This window comes from Sphaerodactylus townsendi, linkage group LG06, assembly GCF_021028975.2.
Source record: "Sphaerodactylus townsendi isolate TG3544 linkage group LG06, MPM_Stown_v2.3, whole genome shotgun sequence".
Classification (NCBI taxonomy): domain Eukaryota; kingdom Metazoa; phylum Chordata; class Lepidosauria; order Squamata; family Sphaerodactylidae; genus Sphaerodactylus; species Sphaerodactylus townsendi.
This window is the reverse complement of record NC_059430.1, coordinates 70,942,769-70,958,734: the sequence shown is the minus strand read 5'-3', so window position 1 is coordinate 70,958,734 and position 15,966 is coordinate 70,942,769. Positions and strand designations below refer to the sequence as shown.

The 15,966-nt window shown below is 40.1% G+C and overlaps 1 protein-coding gene across 4 annotated transcripts in view; it reads right to left on the bottom strand.

Moving 5' to 3' along the window:
* The window catches only part of MDFIC (MyoD family inhibitor domain containing), a 103,550-nt gene extending 88,417 nt beyond the window's left edge, over nt 1-15,133 (bottom strand). The window contains exons 1-3 of one of the 4 annotated variants that reach the window (XR_007244836.1): nt 14,677-15,121; nt 14,194-14,356; nt 6,653-6,778 (exon numbers count right to left, since the gene is read on the bottom strand). Coding sequence is in view for 3 of the 4 variants with exons in the window: in XM_048500658.1 (XP_048356615.1) it covers nt 6,653-6,778; nt 14,194-14,287 (220 nt within the window). In the remaining variant the exon portion in view is untranslated. Of the gene's footprint in view, nt 1-6,652; nt 6,779-14,193; nt 14,357-14,676 lie in introns of all 4 variants that reach the window. The other 3 variants (XM_048500658.1, XM_048500659.1, XM_048500660.1) reach the window with 3 other exon arrangements.
* Between the last annotated feature and the right edge of the window lie 833 nt (nt 15,134-15,966).

Sequence of the window (15,966 nt, the reverse complement as noted above, 5' to 3'; positions counted from 1 at the left end):
GATCTACCTGAACGATGAACTGCCAGAACACTATTTTTAAGATGCGAAAAAGCCAATATTACAAATACAGATTCTTCAGTCACTCAAGCAATTTTAACAGAATGCTAATCTTAAAATATATAACCATTTTAAATCTTCCACAATAAAAAATTCCTGTTTTCACCAAAGGTTTATAAGGTAGTGCAGCACATACAACACAAGTTTTATCTTCTCCATCTGGATGAAAATATCCCTTTGTAGAAATTACCAGGGAGATGTTTAGTGAAGAAGAGGATAAATTTAAAGCTGAAATGATGGATGGCAGTGACCTTTCTATCTGTAAAACTTCAGCATATAATAGGCTATTTAATCTTGAGAACTGGATTATTATTAATCAATTATTCATGACAGTTTGAATATATGGGAGATGCTTCTTGTTTTCTTAAATATCACAAAGCTGAAGACCTGTTTGAGCAACAGGAAGATTAAATCTGAACAAGTCTAGAGACACTGGAATTTCCTATGCCAGCTATTCCTGAAACTTTTATATACAACAAGTTCTGTAGAATCAAGTTTTGACAAAATTCACTTTGTAGGTATTGTTTCACTGATTCAAGCAAAACTGTGAACTATAAAAACAAATACGTTACTAAATGTAAAAGAAAAACTGACAACAATAAAAGTTAAAATGTCAGTGATGACAATGGAAGCAGAAAGGTACCTATGTCAAGAAAGTTTCTTCACCATAAGATTCTGCAGGTGCTTAAATTCAACCATGAATATCTAATGAAGCTATTCATATTAAAAATGAATAATACATATTAAACTGGTTTTCAGTAATGATGGGTTACAACAAAAAGTGTGTTGAACAAAGCATAACAAAAACTGCACCATGAAATGCTACTTGTGCAACAAACATTTCTAAACATTACCGTTAACAACTTTACCAAACTAACCCATCAACCCTCTGCATCCGCAACATTATACATTTGAGCATAACAGGAGAAAATATTACCTGCCAACCACTTTCAATTTCTAACATTACAACCAAATTGCAATCTAAAGATTAGATGGGATCAATATGCAGTTACCAAGTTCAAGTGCAGTTCCTGGGAAAATAAATAAATACATTGCCCTTGAGTCTCTCTACTCACTTTGCCCAACCATAAAACAGAACAAGAGAGGTTAAAAACATGAGGAAGCATTAGAATCTGCTATGAATTTTTAGCAATGTCCCTCCTGAAAAGTTGTTAGGGAACTCTGTATGTGTGTGTGTGTGCGTGCATCCGTTTGTGCGTGCGCGCAAGGGCCGACCCTGCACAGTTTCTGAGATCTGACAAGATTGTGTTAGCCTGGCTAGCACAAAACAAGGATAGGTTGGACAAAAAAAGAGGAGCATACTGCTAGCTCACTAGGCAGGAAAGAGAGAACAGGCTGTCCTTCGAAGTAGCAGAAATATTATAAGGGAGGAAAGGGCAATAATGATAGCAAAAAAAGTTTTAGACAACTGCTTTAACAAAGTAACATGGGAAGCAGTGTCTGGCTCTCTCTTTTATTTTTTGGAGAATTTGTATGGCCTAAGCCATTTTAATCAATGCTAGTCTAATTAACAGGACTATCCTAAATAATAGCTGTTAATATTACCATCATCCATTAATTGATCTAGCTGTTTCTACCAATGTAAGGAACTACAATGAGAAATTGTTATATGAATGCTGGTTTTTATTCGTATTAAATCAGACTCATAAATAGCTTTCCTGAGCTGAGCCTGTGGAGGCTTATCTGGGGAATTCAGATTAGCCTGTACACTCCCACACATGACAGCTGGGTGACCTTGGGCTAGTCACAGCTTCTCGGAGCTCTCTCAGCCCCACCCACCTCACAGGGTGTTTGTTGTGAGGGGGGAAAGGCAAGGAAATTGTAAGCCCCTTTGAGTCTCCTGCAGGAGAGAAAGGGGGGATATAAATCCAAACTCTTCTTCTCCTTCTTCCTCTGGCTGTAACAAGTATAAGCCTCTTCAAGGCTGTGGAGTAGGAAGGCTTTAGCAAGATGATTCTTGGTTTTTTAATTCCTTTTTATTCCTCAAGAATGAAAAACACAAGGTACATATGTTCAATCAAGCTAATAAACTAGTTTGCAGGTCAGTGACTTTAATATAACTATTTTTATGGTTGCCAGTAGACATGGAGAAAAATGATCTGTCCCTTTTATAGGGGCTTTATGTGTAGAAATGGAAGCTGAAGCTTTCAATAGCACGAAGGTAAATAACATCTCCTGGTAAATAGTATCCCATTAAATGTCTGTCAAGCAGACAGAACATTTCTTCCCAGGCCTGTTGGCAACCTTAACTATCTACAAGGTTTTGTAATATCACTCCAATGTTCAAGTTGTTTGTGTACCACTATTACCACTAAGTGTTGCTAAAAATTTACTCCCAAAGCTTAAGACCCAACACTGTTTATATTGTAACACAGCAATAGGCATTTTTTTCTATAAGACAAAATAAGCAGGTGACTGTGATATGTGATGCCTGAAAGCAAATGGTGTGTGTGTGTGTGTGTGTGTACTTTGTCGGCCACCAGGGGGCGCATTTTTAGGCTAGCGGCACCAAAATTTCAGGGTATTATCAGGTGACACTCTTGATGATACCAGCCAAGTTTGGTAAAGTTTGGTTCAGGGGGTCCAAAGTTATGGACCCTCAAAGTGGGTGCCCCCATCCCCATTGTTTCCAATGGGAGCTATTAGTGGATGGGGCTACATTTTGAGGGTCCATAACTTTGGACCCCTTGAACCAAACTTCACTAAACCTGGCTGGTATCATCAGCATAATCTCTTGCTGATATCAGCGAGGTTTGGTGAAGTTTGGTTCAGGGAGTCCAAAGTTATGGATCCCCAAAGTGGGTGCTCCCATCCCCCATTGTTTCCAATGGAAGCTAATAGTAGATGGGGCTACCCTCTGAACCAGGGGTCCCCAAACTACGGCCCGGGGGCCAAATGTGGCCCCCTGAAGGCATTTATCCGGCCCACCAGGCATGGCAGCGATGGCTCCATTCATGTGCAGTGGGGGCTCAAGGGAGAAGAGGAACCGGCCCCAACGGCTGTTGATTGCAATTACATGATGGCACCCCCAAATCTCCATGAATTGTCTGACCCAGAGTTGGAAACCTTACATGTGGCAACGCCTGCTCCGTCCTTCCCTCTCAGCTACTCCATGTGTTGTCCTCAGGCTTTCTGTTCCGCCTCACTCCCATTGGCATCAGCCAGGCTGGCGAATTGCTCGCTGGCTGCTAGGGAGGAAAGAACCCAGGAAGATACCTGATCCTGGGTTAGATGGAATGCTTCATTGGGAAAGTTCTGCTTTTTTTTTACAGGGGAAGGTATTCCACAGCCTCCCCAACAATATTTGGAGCCCACCCTGTACTTTGGTCACTGTTCTAAAAATAGACCATGACAGAAAGGCTGAAAGGTGAAATCAAATTTTACAATCATTTGTGCATAGGAATTTGTTCATAGTTTTTTTTAGTCCGGCCCTCCAACAGTCTGAGGGACAGTGAACTGGCCCCCTGTTTAAAAAGTTTGGGGACCCCTGCACAAACTTCACCAAACCTAGGTGGTATCATCAGGAGGGTCTCCTAAAGACACTCTGAAATGTTGGTACTGCTAACATAAACATTCCTCCCCTGACAGGTTGTGTGAATGTTCCTTCTAAAATGACACCTGCCATGTGCAATTTTAAAAATATGTACATAAAAAATAATGAACTATTCTTTTAAAAAGCAGGGTAGTTTTGAGTCACAGTGAACAGGCATGTTCATTCCAGTTTTTATTGTAAGATCCATTGTTTAAAACCCTTCCTTACAAAAAAGCTACTTTGTACTTTTAAAGTTATTGTTGATACCATATTGTTCTTGTTGACCCTCTTTTCTGCTTACAGTGCTAGTTTACTGTTTTTCTTTGAAATAAATATTCAAAACATTTAACCTACTGATGCCTCAATTAATGTAATTTTATTGGTATCTATTTTTATTTTTGAAATTTACCAGTAGCTGCTGCATTTCCCACTCCCGACTTATACGCGAGCCAATAAGTTTTCCCAGTTTTTTTGTGGCAAAATTAGGGGCCTTGACTTATATGCGGGTCAACTTATACACGAGTATATGTGGTATGTATATATATGTATATATGTGTGTGTGTGTGTATATATATGTGTGTGTGTATATATATGTATATGTGTATATATGTATGTATGTGTATGTATATATATGTGTATATATATATAAGTGTGTACATATATGTGTGTGTGTGTGTGTGTGTATGCGCGAAATACCACTGACTGACTGATTGACTGACTGACTGATCAACAGAACTCAAAATCCACCTAACCTACAAAGTTGAAATTTGGCACACCTGTTCATTATGTGGTTTAGGTGCTCACTAAGAAAGGATTTTTCAAAATATTTAGTTTTACTCGAGTTATTACACATTTACTGTTGAACTCTGGCCATCTGCACGAACATTCTAAAGGTCACAGTTAAAAACCTGCTTGCCAAGCTAAAGGATGCAAAATGATTCGTTTCACAGGAGATTTTAATGAAGGTTTTAATTTTGATGCTCTACTTCCATGTGTTGAATCGACAAGTTCTGATTATGCCCACCAAACAAGCACAATTGAGCCAATGGTGGCCCAACTGGATTCTACCACCGACCTCCTCACCGCATACGAACCTGTTCCTTCTGTTGAAATAGCTAAAGGGAGGAGAGGGATTAAATGCAGAAAGCGATTTACAGATTCTATTAGAAAAGGGAAGGGAAGCTGCTGCAAAATATGCGAAAAACAACCCAGAAGTTCACAGACAGGCTGTGATGAGGTATGCTGGATGTCATCCCAAAGTTAACAAAAAGACTGCAAAAAAGTATGCTGAATGTCACCCCGAAGTTAACAGACAGGCTGTGAAAAAGTACCCCTCCACTCACCCTCACGTTAACAACACCGCTACAGCCAAATACTACCAAAATAGATTACAAACCACACTATCACCTTGGACTACTAAACATTTGTTGGGTTTTCCATATGGACATCAGATTGCTTACTGTGGAGACAAGTTTATTGCTCTTGGCCTCCAATCACCGTGTGCTTGATGTCGTGCTCTGAAGTGGTGGGATGAGTCCCCAGGAATATGCTGCAGTGGCGGTACAGTCCAGCTTCCTGCCCTTCAGCCCTACCCTGAACCTCTTCACAGCCTTCTCACTCATCAGCATCCAATGGCAGAACACTTCCTTTCTGCATCCCAAAAATACAATGGCTGCTTCCAAATGATGTCTTTTGGAGCCCACCAGGTGAAAGAGAGCAATAACACATGGCATTAGAAAAAGACAACTTCAGGAAGCTGCTGCAAAATAATGGGAAAACAAACCCATCAGTCCACAGACAGGCTGTGAGGAAATATGCTGCATGTCACCCCAAAGTTCACAAACAGGCTGTACAGAAGTATGTTGAATGTCACCCCGAAATTCATAGAGAGCCTGTGATGAAGTATGTGTAGCGAAGCACGGGTGCCCTGCTAGTATGTGTGTGTTTGTGTGTATATGTATGTGTGTGTGTATATAAATAAAATTTGTAAATATATCCTTTAATTTATCTCTTCTGCAAAATGAACTCTGCACAAACACTGATTAAATCCATGTGGCAAGGGTTCAAGTGCTACATTAGGAAAGATGTAGAAATCAACATTAACAACATATGCCATCATACCTGTTTCAATATTAAAAACAGGAATAGGATGTTGTGTGCATTTAGACAAGATGAGAAACAATGGCCTTACCAAGTCAGAGCAAAGGAGTGGCTGCATTGAATCTTGAATACTGATCTCAGATGTATACCAGACCCTGAATCACTATACTATATCATCACACCAAGGAATCTCCAATATATTCATGCACCAATTATACAATTGTCAAAAGATGGAAGAATTTTTTTTAAAAAAATCAGTGTTTGTATGATCCAGTAGTTCCAAAATAATCCTTTACAGCTCTTTATATAATCTAATCAAGATTTCCTGAAACACAAATTATTGGAAACTGAATTCTAAGTAGGTAGGTAGGTAGGTAGGTAGGTAGGTAGGTAGGTAGGTAGGTAGGTAGGTAGGTAGGTAGGTAGGTAGGTAGGTAGGTAGGTAGGTAGGTAGGTAGGTAGGTAGGTAGGTAGGTATAGGGATTGTAGACTAGTTTAAATCAACAAGCCCTTTATTTAATTTACAAGTATGTTTTTAAAACAAATTCTATAGCTACTCCACATCTTGAATCTAGAATGAAGTTTGGAGGGGGCTTGAATCCTCCCGTAGTATATCTGAGATTGGTAGATATTTGTGAGAGAAATAGGAATACACAAAATGAGGTTGACATTTATTATGGTAGTTTAACACTGAATCCATGGAACAGTGTGGTAATAAAATTACAAAGGCCTTACTGACATGGTACAGGACACAAATAACCAAACAGCATATTTATATCTTAAGTTTCTACTCTTCTATAGAGGTAGAAATCAGCTCTGGATAGAAATTTCAGACATATTGCAATTCACACAAACTGTATTTGACACAGATTTGGCTTAGTCAGTACACAGATTGCACAACAGAAAGTCTAAACAGCAGCAATTTGTTCTGGTAAAACTTACTTCTGACGAGGTCATCACCATTATTTCCCCAGACTGACTGGTCTTGTGTATTTGCTTGTATACTCTGGTTATTTGAAAGTTCTGTTATCTCTTTCTCCCCTACAGCCATTCTGTCTCCAGACTTTTCTAAACAACAAGAACAAAGGATAAAACTGCAGTCACCAATTCAAACAGCTTTACTCCTACTTTACAAGCTATTTTTATCAGTGGAGATTTCCCAAAGCATTCTCATGTACATTTGTTTGTGGTTAAGAGAACACCTAAGGCACAAATGGGCCAAAGTTAGACACCTAAAATACCACTGCAGCAAATTATTCAAGTTTTTTTTTAAAAGAAAAGGTTAATAAAAAAAGTTCTACCCCGTTTCTATATTCATCCATTCATTTTAAAAGAGAATAGGCATGTCCAGCCATAAAAAGGGCGTTCTCAGGGGTACTTTCTCATTTGGAGCAAATGATACTGAAACAACAAAGCAACATTGTTTTGTCCCCACAACAAATAGCTTCCAATTTTTCTCAGCTCTCATCCCAAAATCTAGTGAAGCTTGCCAGGTAGATGGAAGAACATGGAAACTTTCCTTATCAGCACTGGATGTTCTTGGAGCCTTTTGCTAATGTGTAAAGCTTTCCACATAATTTAGAAAATCCATCCAAGCCTTAATGGAAGCTGCTGCAAGCCAAAAACAGTCCCCACATTATCACTTTACCTTGGAGAAGACAGCATGTAGTAGTCCAGTCCTTCCCTATAACTGGCAAAAGATTTATGGGTCTATAACTACTGGAATAATCCTGATACCTCTTTTGTAGCAAGCAATGACAATAGATTTTCACCCTTGTACAAATTATCCCAACTGAACACTATCACAATGGTGCACAGACTCAAAATGTAAGAACTTTAAAGCAGGCATCATTTATTAAAACTGAATTTTGAGCTCTGCTTTTCTATTTGAAAAACTTTTGGGGGATTTTTAACATATACCAGGAGAAGAAAAAAAAACAAAATTTAAGATCTTGATTAAACTCTCATCCAATATAGCATTTCTGTAGAATGTTTACTGCTTAACTGCATGAACAATTCATCCAAAATTTTGCTGTATTGTGTAGCACTATCTGTTCTGCTAAAAGGAAATCTTTATAATATTAAAATCAAGAAATACAAGAATGTACAGGTTTAAGTTAGTGCTTTGATTATGGATGACAGAATCCTTAGGTGATGCAATAGAAAGGTAGTGATCACAGGAAGCAGGACATGGTAGCACATGAAGTTGGCAATAACCTGTTCTCTGATAGCTTTCATTATCTGATATTAACAATGAGTAACATTATTTTGATTGCTTGGAACTTGCTAATTTTGCAGTTCACCAGATATTTTTCTTGATTTCACTCCACTTCAGATTCAGTTCTACTTCAAAATTTGGGATGGCATGTCATTAACTAAGTCAAAAAGACTATTGCAAGCACATGAATCCCTATGGAGATTTCCAAAGTCAGATGTAGAATCTCCCCAGTACTCCATTGGAATAATTTGAAAGGAAAAGGGAGATTTCTTTCTTATATTTGAGAAAGTTTTAGAACAAATTTGGACTATAATTTGAAATTGAACAAATATGTTTCAGGGGGACATACTAAAGTAGCATACTTCTGGCTCCAGGTTACCATTACTGGAATGTGCCAGGGATAAGAACGTGCTCCTAAAGTGATCGTGGAGAGCCAGTGAGGTGTAATTATTAAGGTGTTGGACTAGTACCTGGGAAACTAGTTCCTGGGAAACCCATTTGAACCATGGACCTTGGGCTAATCACACACCTCTCAGTCTCAATCCTGGCTGGTATATGGATGGAAGACCTCAAAGGAATACCATGGTCGTGACACAGAGGCAGGCAATGGCAAACCATCTGTGAACACCTCTTGCCTTGAAAATCCTACAAGATTGCCTAAGTCAATCCTACAGGATTGCCTATTACTCCAATCATGCAGAGTTTTGCTGGAAAATAATCCAAGGTGAGAAATTTCACCTAAAAGATCCTTCAGCAGAGGTGTACTGGGGGAAAATGGGGCCCGAGCCACAGGCCACCCCTCTGCCTAGCCCCACCAGCTGAAGGAGCAGCCTGGCGGGGCCAGGCCAAGGGTCGCCCAGTGACCCCCCATGTGATCTAATGAGGGGCCCCAGAGTCAATTGACCCCCACATGTCCCTCTGTCAGAGACCCCACTGTCCTTCAAGATGGCATGATTTTTTGATTTCTTGTCTTTTGTTCTTTTTGGATAAACGTAGATAGATAATTGTTACTATGATTATATTTCTTACTTTCTTTTATAGATGATGCCAATGAACCTGGACAGAGATGTTATAGAATGTTATAGCCAGTATTAGTAGTTACAAAAGTGAGGTAATATAGACTATATGGTTTAGTTAACTATAACAAAAAGATAAAGTTTTCTTTTACCTGTAGGGGAAGTCAGGGGGGAGGGTTTAGGGGGATTATTGCAGGGGGGTAAGGGTAAGAGAGGAAAGGGAGTAGTTTCAATACCACCCTGTTGTAGTTAAGTTTCTCAGTTGGTGTTCTTTGTTCTTTCTTTTAACCCATAACATTGTTATATCTCAAGTGTTAAGTAGATTAGTTGACAGGAGAGTATTGCTAGGTGGGGGCAGTTAACCAATAACAAAGGGGAAATAATAAAACAACACTAGGTTTTATACTATGCAACCTTTTGTCAAATTATTGGGAGATATAAATTGTTAAATAAACACATATGTAATTATAATTTTATATAGATTTGAAACTTTCAGTAAAAACTATTATAAAAAAAGATGGCATGATCTAAAAGCAGTTTCTAAGATGGTTCAGATTTTTCCTCAGACGTAAATGTATATCATTTCTCCATGTGTAATAATCATCTGAACTGGAATTACGCACATGAAACTGAATGCCAAAGTGTGATCTTGCAACATCAGTGTTGATGCTCTGCCAAAAACCTGGCATTTTGTTAGTTAAATTCACAGCTGCATTAAAATCAAAGTGAATCATGTAAAGTAACATAAGACAATTAAACAAGAGACAACCAAATGACAGTACTCATCACTCAAAACAGTAGTACTAATAATACTGAGAAACATTAGCAAGAAAAAAATGCCTCTTTTACTCAAAACATTCAGTCATTGCCAGTAAAGCAAGCTACATAATCTGGAAAAATGAGAAAACTTGCAAAACTTGTGGTTTCAGTATTATCAGTGTTGAGATACTGCCAAAAAAAGGCAAAATTGTCAAGGTTCAATGCAACAATCTCTGCCTGAAGCATAGAATTCTTACACAGAATACTTTTACACAAAATGCTGGGGTCTGCCCTTTTCAGTGTGGAATTAGCGAAGCACAGACCTGGTTTAACAAGAGGTTGGGCAAGCTTGGAATCTTTGTTGCCAACTTTTATGGAGATCAGTTTTTGAAAAAAAAATCCACAGGAGAACTTTGTAAAAGTTTAAACAGTTTTATTAAGAAAAGTAAAATAATAAAAATGCAAGCACACAACTGGTCAAAGCACACAGAGAAGTCACACAGTCCTAGGATATAGTGTTGGTAAGTTTGGAAACAGGAAGGGGTGTGTGAGATACTTTACTAGATCCTGAAGAGGCTTAGGGTCCAAGAAGCAAAGTCCAGCAACCCACACTGGGCACCAAGAAAGTGCTGTAGAAAAAAATGGCAAGCAGCAACTACTGAGCCAAAGGGTAGCTCAGAAGTACTGGGTGAGGAGCTAATTTATAGGGACGATCTGGCCCTCTAGCCAAGCTAAGATAGTTTAATTTTCCTGGACAAGGTAGGGTTCTTGTCTTCCTGGGGAAGACAAAAAGGAACTACACTTACGTGTTGGATAGTTAAAACCGATGGCTGGGCACAGGGCTTAATGTACTAAGCCGGGGAGCCTGATTCAATCACAGCTTCTAGACAAAGGTGATGCTACTGAAGGTGGTTTTAGAGAGAAGTTAGAAATTAGAAATAAGATTAGTATTGCTGGAGGATTGCTGGCAGGGAACTCTTTGATGGGATTATATAAGCATGTTCGTCTTAATGAGGTAGACAGCCCAGGGCTAGAGGTATGAACAGGCTTTCTCAGCTAAAGGCATTGATTTCACATTAATCCCTTTAGGAAGGGAGAAGGAGGCTATTTTGCAAGGCATGGGTGAGGGTAAGTCTAGACAAGTTTTCTGTCCTCGTGGGTAACGCTCAACCAATACAGAGAATGGGCACCCCATCTTGGCAATGCTCTGCTAGGAACCCAAGGGTTGGCAAGATGGGTAGGAGCATCAAAAGCAGAGTCCCCCCCCCCCCCATCAGCCTAATAACATACTATTTGATTATCTAAATCTATATATGCATTTCCTCTCTTATCCCCTCAAATTTTCTGCTTACAAAACTTGGGAGTAAAAACATAATTTACACTTATAAGTTGCTACATCATTAAACTTCCCAAGAAAGTTGCTCTGCCCACAAGCCACAAATACTAAAATAATTTCACCCAAGATGGAACTTATGCAGGCAGTGGCAGCTCTCTCCATAATTTGGGAAAAGGGGCCAGACATGCAATTAAGGACAACTGCATCAATAAAATTCAAGATTAAAAACTAATGGAATCAACTGCATTATCCTTGTTTGGCTTTGCTTTCCCAATTCAAGTAAGTATAGAGGAAATTTTAAAATAACAATTATGGGATTTTGTGTCAGCATGTCTTTCTTTGGAATCTGACTTCCCTTCTTCAAAGTCAGCTTGTCATCCCAAAAGTTGCAGCTATTTCCCATTCTTTTTAGCTTAGGCCTCCAACTGTTGGGGATCACAATTTTTTAACAATACACCCACCCACACTCTGAATGGCCAGACCCTGCTTTCACATGCAGCCTATTTCCTTGTGGAGATACAAAGAAAAATGGCAAATTCCACCCAACTGTCTTTCAATGATGACTAAAGGAAAACAAAAAATGGCCCTGGAGTTGGTTCCTATCCAAAGACCAATCAAACTCATTCCCTCATGCCTTGTTCCTTAATCTCCTATTTGAGGCAGCAATCAGGGGATGTCAGAATTCTGTTGATGCAGTTGTAAGGTTCTTTTTCTCTAAAGGACATGAATTCATACCTGCGGCCTTAAAAGTCTTCAATGCAAAGGTGACACATCAACTCCTTTAAGGAGTTCCCCTTTGGATTGGAGCTTGGAATAAATCTGTAGAGAGAGTCCAATCCAAATTTCTCTACAATATTTTTGGGGTACCCCACTGTGTTCATATGCTGTTCTGTGTCTCGAATCAGGACAGCACCTGTTGGAAACCAGAGCGTGGATGACTATTTTAAAATTCTGGTCCCATCTTTGCTTTACTACTGAGGCCGAAAGCCTCACCCATTTAGCCCTCTCTGAACTGCAATCCTCCGAATGGTGGAAATGTATAGAAGTCAAAATAACCTCTTTAGGTCTCTCCTTAGGAACCTTTTTTATGCAATCTGCAAACAAAATTTGGCTATCCCTAAAAAGAAGGCTACTGGACCAGGAATACCAGTTGCTATTGAGTGCAGCCAGGACATCTTGCTCTCCCATACACTTTCAAATCTATCCTGAAATTATCTTCACAGATAAATATCTATTCCAACTGTCAGAGCCCAGGCAGAGATGGATCATCACTCGAGCTACATGTAGCGCATTCCCATCAGCTGTTCTAAAGGGCCGACAGTTGAATATTCCACTTCAAAATAGAACATGTGCAGATTGTTAGGATACTGTTGAGACCCTCGAGCATATTATGTTTTCTGAGGTATGCGTTACCAAGACTCTCCCTACTTGTCCCGGCTCTAGGGAATAAAAAAAGTTTTTTGGAGCATACAAAGACTATTCACCTGCTGAATAACAGCAACGGCGGGATAACTGGAAAAACTGATGAATTTTTATTAGAAGTGCTCAAGTCAAAGACGTAATGGAAGTTTGACCACCTCTTCTGTACTAACCTTACATGCTTTGTCCAGTTTTATGTAATGTTTTAACATCTACTCTGTCCTGTATTTTGTTTTACTGATATGCCTAATAAAGGTCAATTGACATTGAAGTTAATCTCCTCTTCACTGAATCTTTATTATTGCTTTTTCTCCCTTGGATGTCAATAGCAACATGAGATAACAATGGGAAGCTTGTCTCAAAGACTACATTACCACATTTAATATACCTGTTTACTGTATGCATTATCTTGCTCCCACTACAGAATCTGTTTACATAATTCCACCTTTTGGCATTGTTAGCATATCACATCTAATATGTATGCTTTGTTTTCTGATTTCTGTAATCGTAGTCTTGCTACTTTGCTTACTGGATGTCTTAAACCTACACTGAGACTCAAGGCAAATTACACAAAAACTACACTGAGACTCAAGGCAAATTACACAAAGGCAGATTAAAAGGCAGACTATAAGTAACAATTAATTAGGGAGAAAGGAGTATATGCATCTAAACAAATAAAAACTATCGTGATTCTGAAGTAAACAAATAACAGCTTGCACAAAAGATCTACTTGCTAAACAGTGCAGGTGTGGAAGGCTGGGCTCACAGAAGAGAACAGCTCCTCCAGTACTATTGAGAAGGTGATATAGTTTTTTCTGAGCTTCCCACTCCCACATCACATGCTCATGTAAGAAGATCACTCACATAAGTACAGTTGTAGTAACTTTTATAGCATGTTGCAATCCTATAAGCATTTACATACACCTGAACACAGAGCAGTGTTTACTTCCTTACATGAAGAGGATTTTAATGATGTCACATAGAATTCTACAGGATTCTACTGGCTGCTATTTTTCCAAATGCTCTTTAAAAGTTTGAATCACAACAACACAACAATAAGCAATCCATTTACCAATCTTCTGGGATGCAGAAGTGTTTGTGAAACTAGTCTTTTGGGGTGAATGGTACACCAACAACCCCAAACAAAACAACTAGTGGAGCACAACCCCAAACAAAACAACTAGTGGAGCTGCATGATAACATCTTTAGACATCACTCAGTACTCTTTAATCCCAAATGGCCATCTGTTTCAAAGGAAAACAGGACTTGTCACACTAACACCAACTTCATCACGTGATCTAACCTTCAACGGTTGCTGTAAACTGTAATGGCAGAAGAAGTTAAAGAAATAACAGAAGTTAAATATATACTCTGGGGGAGCAGAAAGGCCAACAGCATCTAACCCTTCTGAGAGCTTCAAAGTACCACAGTTGACCTAAGAAGATGAACAGCGTTTTTGTACAGGAAGCTCCTGCATGCCTCAGCCTGGCTTAGGAATTTGGGAGGCGTTGTGCGCACACACTTCTTTTTTTTTTTTGAAGGGACAATAAACAGAAGGCCAGAAAAGCAGGCACTCGCCGCAGCCATCTCCTTCTGAAAGTGAAAAAGGTGGGGAGGGGTAGCAAAACCATGCAGCGGGTTTTGTTCAAGAGCCATCCCCCTCTCCCGCCCCCGCCAAGCCAAATCACTGTGGCAGCATCGCCGCATTTTGCAGAAAAACTTTCGGGCAACTTACCTCGAGGGAGTGAGATCAAAAAGCTCTTTTCAGGCGGAGCTGCACGCGCTGGCCTTCCAGGCCCTGGAGGAAGAGCTTCTCTCGCTCGGGACATCTGCCAGCTCGCTCCTCCGAGTAATGAAGCTCTTACCCCCTCCCTTTTGACAAGCTTTAACGCACGACCCTGAAGGAATAAACAAATAGGGAGACGGGGGGGGGGGGGGGGGGTCTTTCAGAAGTATTTTCATCTAAAAGGAAAGGGAGACCCGAGATAGGAGATGCGCCACCAAGAAGGCGCCCGAACTATTGCAACTTTGCAGCCAGCGCCGCTTTTTCCTCCCATCCTGATAAACATATGCCTTAAAACGAAACAGGCAAGCAGGAAACGGTGCAAAAGAGAAAGAGAGAGCAGCGCGATAGTTAGGAACCCCAAAGGCCTGAAGGAGAAGACGAGGCGTGCCAAACAGCCCTCCAACCCAAAAAGCAAAACTTAGGCGTCCGTACCTTGGCATTGCCTCGCAGTCTGCAAAGCCTCGCCTCTTCTGCTTGAGGAGAAAACTTTCCAAGTGGTTTCTAGCAGCCCAGTTCGTGCCCCAGCATCATTCCTGCCCCAGAACTGATGCTTTTTCCTTTCCTCCTGCTGTTTGCAGCTGCAGCGCCACGCCTCCGTGGAGCAGCCTCCTGTCCTGGCCCTGGCAAAGCCGACCAGCGCGGGAAACTCCCTTCGACTTCCCCAAAAGTGGCCCGGCCCTCCCCTGAAGTCGGGTCTTTTGCTCTCCTCTACTCCCCATCATTTCCGCGTCTTGAACACCATGGATTCGATTCTTGAGGCCGCCTCTTGAAACAGGATGGGAAAGTGGCACAAACAGGCAGCGTCAAAAATAAGTAAGAATAATTATAAATTTAAGCCGAACGTGGCCTGAGCACAAGCGTGCCTGCCTACGTGTTGCAATCCTGAACACAGCTCCTCTGTCCCCTAGGAACAAATGCTGTAGTGGTGAGGGAAAGGGCTTTTCTTTCACTGTTAGCTTTTCAGCCAGTGTAACTAGCAGAAAAAGTCGAGTAAAATATGACACAAATAAAGCTACCAAGCCAGACCAACCAACAGGCACCACTGCTACATGCAGCCTTACCCCCCACCCTTTAACTACATAACAGGCAGTGCAAACCTATGAACAGTAGTTCCAGGTGATTTCAGTGGGTTTATATTGGAGTAACACATCATAGGATTGTACTGGGACTAGGTATGAATTAGATAACCACTGGATCTAGTGAAACATGTTGTATGAGTGAAAAGAAAACATATTTAGCATGCTTCTGCTTATGCAAAGAGTTGCAAAAACAGCACTTAAATATAAAGAACAATGGAATATACAATAGTCAGTTTGCATTATTTCATTTGCTATATTTTTGTGCACAAAGAAAAGTTAGTGGGGATACAATGACTTTCTCTTAATGCAAGCAGATAATCTTAACATTTTCACAATGATAGTTGCACACCTGGAAATCTTACACAGGATTCATTCACCCCGTAGTTCTCAGGAAAAGAATATATAAAAATGACAATTCTGTATCCCATGGATCTTCCTAAAAAAATTCATACTCCCACCTGAGTATTGATCCACATAATCATGTGGGTGTCTTTGGTGAATAATACATTGGGAAGAATTCACCTCTGCAACACCCAAATCAATATTCTTTCCCAATGATTAAACATCTGCTGTTCTTCCCTGTACCCTCACATACAGCAAAGCTAAGTTAATTTCTTCACCATTTCTAATTTTCAGAAAAAAT